The sequence below is a fragment of the Anoplophora glabripennis genome, unplaced genomic scaffold (genome assembly GCF_000390285.2).
Source record: "Anoplophora glabripennis isolate ALB-LARVAE unplaced genomic scaffold, Agla_2.0 scaffold68, whole genome shotgun sequence".
Taxonomy (NCBI): Eukaryota; Metazoa; Arthropoda; class Insecta; order Coleoptera; family Cerambycidae; genus Anoplophora; species Anoplophora glabripennis.
Window position 1 is genome coordinate 1,511,766 of NW_019416739.1, and position 14,078 is coordinate 1,525,843.

Genomic DNA, 14,078 nt, shown 5'->3' on the forward strand with positions numbered 1-14,078 from the left:
CATAAACATGACACTACCCCCGGGGTTTACACAGACGAGCCGGCGAAGCAAGAAGAGCGCCAGAAGAAAGGGCCCTAGCCGGCGGGGCCCAGCCAGGACAAAAGGAGGTCCCACAAAGCGCCTACACCGGCCGCATTTGCGGTCGGGGTAGACGACGGATGGGGCCCACCTACGAAGGCTGTCCAGGCCTACACGAGATGAGGCAGGATAAAGAGGGATAATCCCCCTCGATCCCAAATCATTGAGGCCAATTTCTAGCCATAGAATAATGGCGCGCGCGGCGCGGTTTTTTACAGTAAAGGTTTCTTTCCGAGGGCCGATCGGGGGTTCACTCAGCTTTTACACACGAGTTTCGTCCTTTCTTCCTAGCTTAGGCGTATTTTTGCAGCGTGTTTTTTATATTTTAACGCCGAAAATATTTTCGTAAAACCCGGATTATTTCGCCCAAAACGCAATTTTAGTGGCGTCATATTTTTCTATATGAATACTGCCGGCACCCGCGCTTTGTTCCGAGAGGGAGCCGGAACTTTTCTCTTTGCGTACGGGTCGCTTCCGCGACCGGATAACGTCCCCTATACACGCTACCGGGACGCCTTTCTAGTGTCGCATCGTTCTCTCTGATCTATGTCGCCCTCAACTTTTATTAGGTCAAATGTAATTTAAAAAAAAAATAAGACGAGATTAAGAATATTTTCACACAGTCACCGTCACCGCGGTAGAAACGTCAGAATTGTCCGATTCCGATGTTTCCCTCGGCTCCAGTACGGCGATGGGCGATTATTTTTATGTTTTATACCGTACTGAGTTATTCGCGGACGATTTTACGGCAGAAAAATGCAATTTTTAGCATTACGAAAATTTTTGTTTACTTCGGCTATGAACGGGAATTTAAATACCAATACGGAAAAACTGCGTCTAGAGGCGATAATGGTTCAGCGGTAAAACTGTCGCGTTGCAATTCCGAGGTCGACGGTTCGGATCTCGGCACGGGACCCCCAAGAATTTTTTTTATTTCTTGACGTATTTTACTTTCATTATGGAGATTCCTTTTTAAATCTATCCATAAGAAAAATATATAACTTTTCAAATAGGATTTATACACAGGATGGCTAAAAATATTGCGTTGAACTTTGAACGGTCCAGAGATAATTATGAACTCAGAATGTTGATGACTTTTATATACAGGGTGTTTCAAAAAATGTTATATTTACCCAACCGGCGTGGTGCTCATGACGTGCGCAGTGCGGCTCTAGGGTCGAAGGGCCGAGAGAAAGGTCAATTCCGCGTCAGCTGAGTTTGCTCACCTTTCTAGTAAGATTTGAAATTCGACGATGTACAAGGTTATTCATATAACATTTTACCCCCCTTAACTTTTTTATTTTTTGAATCAGACAAAAATAGTTAATATAAAAGTTGTAGGGAATCTTTCTACGAGTTTAAGGAGTTTATGAAAATAGAAATTATACAGGATGTTCCAAAGATACGAACCAAACTTGTTTTTTTTTTTTAATGAAATACCCTCGATTTTCGGAATCTCTGCCTCTTCCCGAATCCAACAATATACAGGGTGTTTCTTAATAACGTGCTAATATTTAAGGAGGCTATTCTTGGGTCCATTTTAAGAAAAAAAACTTCATATAAACATATGTCCTAAAAGTCTTAACTTTTGACCTACAGTTTTTGTTAATTTACACCCAAAAACTATTTACCTGATAACAGTGACAACTTACAGAAGAGTTAATTGTGACAACTGGCATGACAGCAGCACACTTAGTTTTTCTTTGATTGATTGCAATCATATACGGTGTGAGGTGAATGGTAATACATTTTATTTTTTTATTAATAAACGAAAAGTTTTAAAGGAAAATTTCTAGTGAGGTAAAAGTTTCTAAAAGAACCAGTTTATCTAATGCGTATTTTTGGATATCGAGTTTTTACGAAATATAAAAGTTATGGCAAAAAATGGCTTGAGGGGTGGTTATTTCAACCCCTTTCGAGGGGTTAAAATTTTCGAAAAATAGTTGAAAACTCGTATCTGTATTAGTAAAAAACCTTTAAAAAATTTTGTTATTTGTACCTCGTTCGGTTTTCAAATTACAGCCAATTTACATAATTTTTTTGGAAACTTTGATGGCCCATATCTCTTCAGGGGTGAACATTTTACTAAGGCAATTTTTTGCAGATCGTGTTCTTTTGAAATGTAGATTCACTGGTATCATTTATGCTACTCCATTCAAAAACACCCTGTATATATTGTTGGAATCAGGAAGAAGCAGAGGTTCTGAAAATCTAATACAGGGAGTTCCATTTAAAAAACATAAGTTTGGTTCGTATCTTTGGGACGCCCTGTATAATTTCTATTTTCATAAACTCATTAAACTCATAGAAAGATTCCCTGCAACTTTTATTTTAACTATTTTTGTCTAACTCAAAAAATATAAAAGTTAAGGGGGATAAAATGTTATATGAGTAACCCTGTACACACGAGAGTTTCTCTCTCTCTCTGATTTAAAAAATGTTATACAGAAAGATAAAGAAAGAAATAATAAGAAAGAAATAAAGAAATTTGCAAAAGCGTAACCGTACTATAATAGACGAAATACGGCCGAGGTTCCCGAGAATAGCCTATCGACGCAATAACACAACCGATTGCACAGAATCGGTTTCAGAAAAATTTACATTTTAAAAAATATGTACTTTTGCACTTTACCTAAAAACATGTAGCCAATATGTACCTTGAATTTTATTTAAATTTTAATTTTTCTATCATCAAAATGTTGTCACTTTAACCATTTCATGATATAAACGTATATGTGCGCGAATGAGTTAACTGCTGTAGACAGTGGTAGACGTATATATTCGCCATGTAAATTAAAATACGTTCTGACGTTCTGATAAATTCGCGTTATCTAGTAAATACAAGATTAAACAATTTAGCACCTGTATAAAATTCTAACCTAGTAGCCGAGTAATTAGGTTAATAGTTGATGTGATTTTGTGAGTGTGTTTGTTATATAAAGAAGAAAATTAACATGTTCCTTCTAAATATTTAACAGACAAGAAATTAGCTGATATTAACAGAGTGATGAAGAGAAAGGAGTTCTATTGGAGAATGAAGAAAATAATGGATGGCTTGATGAAAGTAATGAAGACTTGATTAACGAAAATAGAGGATATTATAAATTTTATTTCAAGAAATGATGAAACAAAACGACACTGAGTTATGAGGATATGGAACACAGTACACAGGTAAGAAATCAGGATTAATATTCCTCCTCAGGACTTTATTTGAGCAACAAAAGAATTTGAACCTAACATTGATAATTCAAATTCTGGCTGCAAAATTGAAATAACTTTTAATAATGAGGCTTTGAATATTTTGAATTCTACTTCAATGCAGATATTATGGAAGTAAATATTTTCATTTCATAAACAAAGTATGTAGATTGACCCGAAAACTCAGTTTAAAAATTGGAAGCTTTTAGAAATGAAAGAATTATATTGTTTTTTGGCAATATTACTTACTACTGATGAGTCATATATAAAAACAAAAATTAAATTCTTATTCGTCAACTGATGAATTTGTTGCAACTCTAGTATTTAGCAGATTTATGAAAAGGGATCGATTTTTACTAATACTAAAATTACATTTTAGTGACAACGAACAACGACCCTCCAACAGAATCTAAAGCAATATATACCCTCAAAAAGACATCGTTTCGGCATCAAAATCTTGTTACTGTGCGACTGTGACACGGGATACGTCCTTGACTTTATTATTTACACTGGTGCAACGACTAACGCGAAGAATATTTTCCAAAATTTGTTCCTTCAACTTCTAAGAAGACGTCTACAAAGCGATGTGTTATTTGTTCAAAACATGGAAAACAATCAGAGTCAAGGTACATATATGTGTGATATATGTAATGTATCTTTATTATCTGTTTTGGACATCATACAAAAAAATATTACTTAAGGAGGTTTATCGGGTACGGAGGTACGTCTAAAAGTCTAACAAGAATTTCTGTACATTCACTAGTGACTAAAGTAGTAAGCCTTTAGATTTGGCAACGTTGCACTTGGCAGGCTTTGTTTGGATGCCTAAGCTTGAAATATACACCATATGTCACACCTGCGAATTTCAAATAATACGCTACGGCGAGAACCGCGGCGTTGCCGCTATCACGCATATGGACGTTAAGTTAATCAACAATAGCAGTTTGAAGGAGAACTATCGTAAATTATGTATCTTACAAATACCTAATCGATTTCTACGAGCTGTCATATGGTTCCTTAGATATCGGTTTCCTATTTATACAAGTTGCTGTAAAAACTCTAAGTGGAAAGACCAAAAAAATCTACATTCTCATAAGACTGTATTAAATCGTGAAAAATTATTTTATTAATATCTCGTCTCTTAGGTATCCAAACTTGTCATAATTTTTTTTGAGGATTTTCTTCATATTAATAAGCTTATATTAATTTTTTATAAATATTTGTTCGTCAATTCCAAATCAAATAAACCTCCTTTTTCTCATTTTTTATATCTACGTACTTATATTTTTAGGTTAGGTTAAAAAGTTGAGATACCCACTTTTTTATAATATATAAAATAATATAATAATTATTATTATAAATATTATATAATATTTGATTTTTACATGTTGTTAGGTCATTAATTTTTACATTTTGGTTATTTTATTTAATAGAAACATGGTTAAAATACTAGAATTAGTTGCAGAAATGACACAAGCTGCTGTACATGTACATATCCGCAAGCCGAAAAATATTGCCATTCAGCGTATGTCACGGTAGATGCGTTTGCTGCACCGAAAAGGTTAAGATATATGAAAATCTTGTGACAAATAAGAATATCTAGCATTTGATTATGAACATATTTTTACAAATATATATGCAACCCTTTTCGAGATCTCAGGACACCTCACACCTACTTTAATTTGAATTTTTTTCATCACGGCAGTTCTCTATGTGGGCCTACAAATTATTAAGTGAAAAATGATGCTTCATTATCAAAGTATAACACTTTCATCTTTGCGAGTTGTCACTGGGGGGGGGGGGGGTAAAACTCGGAAAATTATTTTGTTTTAGTGATATTTATCTAATAACATAGAATTAAGTTTAAAAGCTTTGAGGACCCATTAGACGCTTTACTCAGTTAACTTACCCTTTGGAAGACAGAAGTTACACCTCTACCACCTGCAGTTGTACGTTTCATAGTCCTATCTTCGTATCTAGTACCACTCTGTGATGCCATAGGGCGGTTTAGAGTGCTATTGGCATTATTTGGCGAATTAGGACCAGCATTACGAGCTGCTACAGTCTTAGTTACAAAATCTTGTTCTTTCCAACCGTGCTTTTTATATACATCCCTAAGATCTTGATGTTGCCACATCGTAAATAATACTTGTCCGGCAAATTTCAAAACTCTAGGTGTATATTTCTGTCTCTGTCTTGTAATCGTCATCAATCTTTCCACTCCTCCGGCTTCCAAAAGAGAACGTGAGAATTCTGCATTTTTTTTAATCACCTCATTAAGCGTTGCTAAAACAGCTGCAATAGTATCATCAGATGTGCCCTGGTCATGTTGCGGATTCCCAGAAGGTAATTTTTGGACGAGATCTCGCATAGCGTATTTTCCTATTAATTCTTTATTCCGCTGATCAATTGCTAAATTCCTAAGGGCAGTAGCAACTGCACATACCACCCTGTCTACTTCCATTCGTAATAATTCTACCAAGATGGGTAACCCTTTTTCCTTACGCACCGCTGCCCTTATTTCTATACTTGGTTGCCAATAACAGGCTGCCAAATTTTGTAAAGCCCCTGCAGCTGCCTCTAAAGTCTCTGGATTTGAACAACTTTGTAAAAGAGCCAAATAAGATTGCACAACTTCCGGCTGCCATAAAAGTTCCATACCTCGTACTGGTTCCCTGGCTGCTGCATTTGAATTTCCTACCGTGCTCCCTGTAGCAAAATTATTATCTTTTGCTTCTGTGACTTGTACTTCTTTCTTCTTTTTACTACCTCCAAAACAACCTAAATTTTCACCTAAAATAAAAAAGTCAGTAACAAAACATGGAAACTGGAAGTGACGTTTCATACTTTAAGTCCAGTTTGAACAAATTTCAATGGAACTTGGTATCTAAATATTTTTGGAGTAGCAGAAGATGACATAGGCTTGCTTATTTCTTATCTAAAATACAGAAGTTCCTAAGAATACCCGAAAGTTCTTTTTATTTTTTGAACTATTATCTTTTTTGATAAACAAAAAAATTTAAATGTTGTATAAACCTTCTCTCTATTCAGTGTAAGACAACTTCTTGCATGCTAAAATGGGTTGTTCCAGAGAAAAATGGATTCCAATATTCCACTGCTATTATCAGTTACGGTAATTGAGTTTTTAGAAGCATTCCAGTCTAACTAAATTTGATCTTATTACCGGTAGATATATTAAACAATTTTCTACTTCTATTCAAAAGTCTGCATAATCCATCTAAAAATTCTCGAGAGTTGAATACCGTTTGAATGCAATTAATTTTTTTTTAAATCAAATAAATAATCGAGATTCATTTTTCAAACTGTATTTTAATTCCTGTTTATGCCATTTAAACCAGATCAGGAAGTAGTCTGTCAAGTTGTATCAATGCACTGTCAGCATTGCCAGTTGTTAATTTGTTAAAAGTCAACTGTTAGAGAGCGATAATGGAAAGTAATTTAGTAAAACATACTGCTCTTGTATGGCTTAATTGTTATTTTAAAGTCACCATATATTTTTTAAATCATGTGGACGAAGCACTGAACGTTCTATTGTTCTATCATTTAAAAAATACAATTTTTTACATGATTTATTAAATTATATTGATACGTGGATATGTTACTAATAGCAAATAAAACTAATTTATGTTCAAAATAATTAATTTTGCCATTAAAAAAAAATTACATAGTAAAAAATAAAACATCTTAAAGAGCAGTACACGGCAGGTGGTGTGGAAATTTGCTTTTTAATGAACATTGCTATTTAATAACCTTTACTTTAAATACCGCATTTCCCAAGTATGCATGCACTGTGACTAATATGCACCATTGTTTGATGTCATATTAGCATGTGTAGCAGTGGGGTATGAAAATTACTAAAAAAAATTTTTTAAATTCAGTGGACAATGGAATTTGAAAAAAACGGTATTATACACTTATGATACATGTTTCTAAAGGTCATATCCATATAAATACTAATCCTATTCTTTGTCATATTAACTTATTTCGAAATCTCAACCGTTTTTGAGATACATACAGGGTGTTTGTCATTAGTTAAAAAAAATTCATTTACTGCAAAGATCTTCTGAAATAATGGAGGTATTTGACCTAAATTTGGTGTACATTGTATTGGGTCAAGTTTCCGTGAGATATTGTACTTAATATCAAGACTTTTGCGCAACCAGCGGCGATATGGAAACTCATTCGATTATTTTATAAAAAAAATAGTACGGTCCTGTGCAAAATAATAATGGGAACAAAAAATACCTCTTACATTTTGTCGATATCTGTCTCTGTTTTACGGAAAATTGGATTTCTTTTTTCCTTCCAAATTAGCCAGATACTGTGCGCTAATGGATTTTAAATTCCTGTTAAAAATATTTCGGCTAGATTCAACTAATTTAAATAAAAAATAAAACAGCATCCTTCGAATCAATAATATCATTATTTGATTATTACAAGAACTAAAAGAGAATCATTAATTTCCATGTTTTTTAGATTTTTTAAATATTTTTTACCGCTAGTAAACAGGCAGATATCGACAAAATGTAAGAGCTATTTTTTTTATCCCCATTGGCATGCTTTTCAAAAAAATTTTATCAATTATTATTTTGCACAGGACCGTACTATTTTTTTTTATAAAATAGTCTAATGAGTTTCCCATATCTCCGCCACTGGTTGCGCAAAAATCTTGATATTACAGCATTTTATAGAAACTTGACCCAATATAACGTTCACCAAATTTAGTTCAAATACATCAATTATGTCAGAAGATATTTGCAGTAAATGAATTTTTTTTTAATTAATAGCACCCTATATCTCGAAAACTTTGAGATTTCCAAATACGTTTATACGACAAATGTACCACTATTTTTCGTTGTACTATCTGCTCCCGAAAGATTAAAACTGAGACACCCTGTATAACAAAACAATTAAAATAAACAAAAGAACAAACTAACCATAAGCAAGTTCGGTATTGACATCTAGATGCTCTAGATATATCTCTTTGTCTTTTCATCTCCTGTAATTAGAAAAAAACTAAACACATCTGGGGCGTCTAGATGTTAATACCGAACTTGCCTCATGTAACTTTTTATTGTAAAAGTTAGTTTTGCTTTTTACCCTTAAAGCACAAAATTATTAATAAAATTACCGCATTTTATAACTAAATGGCAAATTTTGAATCTAGATATAGTAACATCCTTTTGTTCAGCTCTCAACAATTTTTAGATAGACTATAAAAGCCTATAGCTCAGTAAGTGTTGACTTTTGCATAAAGAAAAATTGATCTAAATTCTAAATAGAGTTTAATGAATACACAAATTTACTTCACCTCTTCGTAACTGACAACTATGGAAGGAAACTGAAATCCATTTTTCTCTGGAAATTATGTGATTCCAGCAACATGTGACAAGTATACTTTTTTTATAGTACTTAAAATAAAGTTTTTTCCAAATTTCTACAAACAAAATTAGACTGTTTCAGTTATTTTTATCAACTTTTATGCTTTAGATAAAAATTAAGCCTATTTCATCTTCCCCTGCCTCAAAAGCTCTCTGTAACAAATTTCACCGAAATATCTACAAAACAGAACAAAAGAAAATTATTTACAGGTTGTAACATTTTAAGGAAGCAAAATTGTACTAAGGTAACTTGATCAAATGACTTTTCTGAAATTGATTTATTTCCATCCAAGAAGGCTACCCTTAAAGTACATCATAGTCACCCCGAGTATACAATTAAATTTAACTTCAGACTTTGAGGAGTGTATGTGATAGTACTTTTAAAAATAAATGAACATTTTTTCCAAAAATGCTCCCTATTGAAGTTGAAAAAAAATCCTGTTTTATATTTTCTCAACAGTTGGAAATTAGCAAATGCGCTTAGCAGTGGTTTTTCTACGATTAATATTTAAAAAAAATAAATGATTAAAACAAGAAATTAGTCTGAGATGTTCCTCCAAAATTATCTTGTATATATTTGTAATAAATAGACTCTTTTAATGTGACATCACATATTTAGGTAACCTGCAACAAATTGTCATAGTTAAAATTGTACAGACCGAATCTGACCCTTGTGTACTATTTACATAGATACTATAAAAATGAACAACTTCAAATTAATTTATTTTTACAAGGATTTGGAAGTATTTAAGAACAACCAACGCGTGTTTCGTATTTAACATTAGCCGTTTTATTCCTAATGCTCATGCTCGGAAAGAATAGCCTCATACGCAGGTGAAATCCTGTTGATATGTTATCGCTGTCATCATTAACGTATTTTCTCTTGATTTGTTTAACCTTGGCATTTAATAGTTCTACTAAGTATTTTTATTGTTTTTCTTGGTGTTGTACTGTGTCAGTATGTTTATCGAGTGTTTTTTTCTTCAGTGGTTTATTATAGACGTATTCTTAACCACAACCAAACTTTTCTAGGATGATATCCTGTTGCGAGGCTACTTCGCTTACATGAAATTATCTTTAATCCGCATGCTCAGTAACATATATATATATATAATTTTAATTTATTAATTACTATGAAAGTTAATATTGTTCTATAAATTTATAAATTCTATAATTCTATTAGTTTGTCACGTGGGATTTAAAACTTCTTAAATATTTTTGATATTGCCAGAATATCGCGATATTTAAGGTCATGACAAAGAAGCTATTTTTTTGGCACTTATGTTCAAAGTACATAAGGTCAAAATCTGATTTAGTAAAAATATTGGGAAATTCTTCATGACAATGCACTATGGGGTTGCCTATTATTTGGCATATGTGACTTCACTACTAAAAAGGTCTATTCTATTTGATACACAGATTATTGCTTCTAAAACCACATCATAGGCAACCGGAAACACATTTTAATAATAATTTTTAATTTTGTCTTAGAACGTTTAGCACCATTCTCCACTAAACTGAAGCTAAGCCACATACTACAATGTTCTTAAAGAAAAGTGCACTCACTTTTGGGAGAAAATAACTTTTGCATAAGAATTTTCATCTGACTAGTTGTGAAAATAACTAAAATTCCAAAATTGTGTGTGCTGATAAAATGATAAAAATTAAATTTGTATTTCTTTGTCTTTGGAGAAAAGTCATTCACAAAAATTTCGTTTAGGTAGAAAGTCATTGAGTAGAAGTGTTTGTATTATTTGCACAGTCCAATGAGAAGCTTCAACTTGCACAATATTCAGCATATTTTTGGTACAAACTGCTTCTACAAGGTGTTAATATTTATTCTTCTATTTCAGGATTGAATTTTTGCTGCCATCCATGTTTTTGAAATCTAGAAAACATACATCCCACATCCTATAAGCATATGGGAAACCTGGATAAAGTTTGTCGAGCTGAAAGTGGCCTTTCTAGGTAATGTCGCCCATAAATGTGTCTAGTTTTGGAGAACTTCCTCTGTAAATAATTAGTATCGGCAAATACGCACTAACACTTGTTTAAAATATTTGCCGCATCGAGCTCCTAATTAAGAACTTTGACAGAAAAAATGATTTATACTTGCTTTATAAAAATGTATTAGACTTCTGGATGATGTCATTTATTATTTCATACATTAACTTTAATCTAAACAAATCGGTTTTTTTACAATGATACATAAATAATTTGCAGTTAAATAAATAAAAATATGTTCCGCAAATATGTGTAATGCTAATTTTGTTTAAAATTTTAACAGTATCATAATTTTATACTTTGGCAATTAAAAGATTCATAAATTTATAATTTTCTCGAAAAAGGTCAAGTTTGGTTAAAATGATGCAATGCAATGCAATGCAATGATGTTAAATATACAAAAGTAACTTTCCTAAACCCAGTATAAAAAAATTTATTTTTTTAATTTATCATACTGTATTTTTAAAAATTCTATCACATATACCCTGGTCTGATAAATATGATTCATTGTGTATCTATAACATCTCTATAACAGTTGTTAAGTATTAGCGACTAGCTAGTTAAGAAATTTTGTTTCTTAACTATATACAGGCTGTCCGAGAATAACGTGTACAACGGAAGACCACAGATTCGTGGACTCAAAATAGGCAGATTTAGGCTAATTCACCTATCACTTCGTTTGGCCGCTAGATGGCCTCAAAGTTCGTGAAAATTTTTTGAATTTTGTAAATAACTCGAGTACGTAATATTGGATTTTGATTATTTTTGGGGTGTGGACTTTTGCTTTCAATCTACACATTTTGGTGTTATACAGAGTGTTTTTTAAAACTGACAACTCCTACAAAATTGGTGTATGGTGATAATAACCGTTCATAACTTTTTCCTCTTTCTGGCAATAATGACAACTATTTTTTATTTGATACGTGATACTATTTGGAAGTTTTTGGGCCTCTTGTAGAATTTTGATTAAATGAGCGGTTTGGGTGCAAATAAATATTTTTTAAATGTATACATTATCTTGTCACCCATATTTCAATTCTTAACAAAATGCTAGCAGTGGCGGCCCGTGGGTTTGACTACAGGGGGGGCGCATTTTGAAGAAATAACGTATATGATAGGAGATGCGGGGGCTGTGGGTGTGCGCGGAAAAATTTTGAGGAATTTCAAGGTAATTGTGTTTTGCAAGTACCCCAAAATGCATACTGTCAGTGTGTAGGTACAATACTTAGATACAACGCGAGAAGTAAAATTCCAACATATGTGGGGGCTGAAGTGGGTTATCGATCAACCAACCTAGTTGGGATATATGTATATTTAAATTAAAGACATATTGAATGCATGCTATTTAGATTTTTTATTGATTTAAATAAATAAATTATTTTAAGTTTACAGTTTGAAAATATCTGGGGGGAGGCGGAGTCCCAGAGTCCTCCTTCACGAACCGCCACTGAGTGCTAGTAGTCACCGATTTTGTAGGTTGACTGTAATTTCAGTTTGATCTTGTTTGGGATAGCATTATTATTGGTCCTGTTATTCTACCTAATAGACTGAATGGTGAATTTTATTTAGAATTTCTGCAAAACCCAAGTTATTGGAAGATGTGCCATTATTACTCAGAGCTAACATGTGATTTATGTATAATGTTTCTGTTAACTGGCCAGTACCAGACTTAACACTTTGCGACTATTATCTTTAGGGCACTCTGAAAACAACAGTGCCATATCTAATACTGAAGAAGAGTTGTGGAGGCATATCCAAAATACCATAAATGTTTTAAAAAATAGTCCTTAAGAACTGCGAAGAGTGTCATTTATCTTTCTCACCAAATTAACCTTTGTTTTAGAAACAATGGGGTCATTTTGAACAGTTTTTATAATATGTTGTACTTTTAATAACATCAACTTTGTTACTTTTATCTCCAGCATTTTTTATTTTATTTGATTGTTTTTACGAATTATTTCAATAAAATTTGGCACGTTGAAAATAATTCTTAATTCGTCGTATGTGTGTATCCATATCGAAAAATGAAGTAACGTGGTATATCTTATCATAGTAAACACTCATTAAGAATTGGCATGTATAATGACTTAAAATCAAACTGAAATTACAGTCAACCACTTGCTAAGTATTATAATATGGGTCGCAAGGTAACGTAGACATTTAAAAAATATTTTTTTGTACCCAAACCGCTCAATTGAGTTATTTACAAAATTAAAAAAATTTTCACGAACTTTGAGGCAATCTAGAGGCCAAACGAAGCGGTTTCGGATATAGGTGAATTGGCCTAAATATGCCTATTTTGAGTCCATGTATCTGTGGTCTTCCGTTGTACACATTATTCTGGGACACTCTGTACACAGTGCTATTTTTAAAAAATTCCAAATGCAATGTTGTAGGAAATAACATGATTATGAAAACTTTACACATAATTATTTCCGGTGTTGCCAGATTTCTGCAGTAGCTACTAAAACGATGTTATTTTAAATGGCAACATCGTATTTTTTAACATAATTTGACAAACCTTCAAATTCTAAATAGAAAATGTTATGTCACATTTCTTTATTGGAGTAGCCGTTTTAGAACAATCAATAAAAACAACGAAAATAATCTGCAGTCCAATTCAGGGCTGCTTATATTTTATATCTCAAATAACCCTAAGTTGATGTTTTTGTTGGATACTTAATTTGATAAAAAAGTGTTTAATTTGCTTGTTAAAAAAATACGGTGTTACCATTTAAAAAAATATTGTTTAAGCATCTGCTTAGTAGTCAGTTCAGTATCTACTGAAGAAATCTGGCAACACCAGAAAGCATTATTTGTAAATTTTTCTTAGTCAAGTTATTTCCCACAACTTTGCATTTGGAAGTGCAAAACTATCACTTCAAATAAAAAAGTTGGTGTACGTCAGGATTTAAAAAAATTACATTACACATAAAGTTAAATTAAACATGTTTTTATCAAATTAAGTATCAAACAGAAACATTAACTGAGGGTTATTTGAGATATAAAATAAGCAATATATAATAATAAATATATAATAATAATATAATAAGCAACCCTGAATATGACTGCATATTATTTTCGTTGTTTTTGCTGATTGATCTAAAACAGCTACTCCAATAAAGAAATGTTACATAACATTTTCTATTTAGAATTTGAAGGTTTGTCAAATTATGTTAAAAAAATATGGTATTGCCATTTAAAAAAATATCGTTTTAATAGCTACTGCAGAAATCTGGCAACACCGGAAAGAATAATTTGTAAATTTTTCTTAATCAAGTTATTTCCTACAACTTTGTATTTGGAAGTACTAGTCTATCACTTCAAAAAAAAAGTTGGCCTGTCAGGTTTTAAAAAATAGCACTATATATATATATATATATATATATATATATA

The 14,078-nt window shown here is 32.3% G+C and overlaps 1 protein-coding gene across 5 annotated transcripts in view; it reads right to left on the reverse strand.

Annotated features, from left to right (window-relative positions):
- Positions 1–5,185: 5,185 nt before the first annotated feature.
- LOC108905221 (catenin delta-2) overlaps positions 5,186–14,078 on the reverse strand; it is a gene marked incomplete at its 3' end in the record, with an annotated part of 112,089 nt that continues 103,196 nt past the window's right edge. For all 5 annotated transcript variants that reach the window (XM_018708013.2, XM_018708011.2, XM_018708014.2 and 2 more), the window contains 1 exon segment: positions 5,186–6,069. In XM_018708013.2, the coding sequence (XP_018563529.1) occupies positions 5,186–6,069 (884 nt within the window).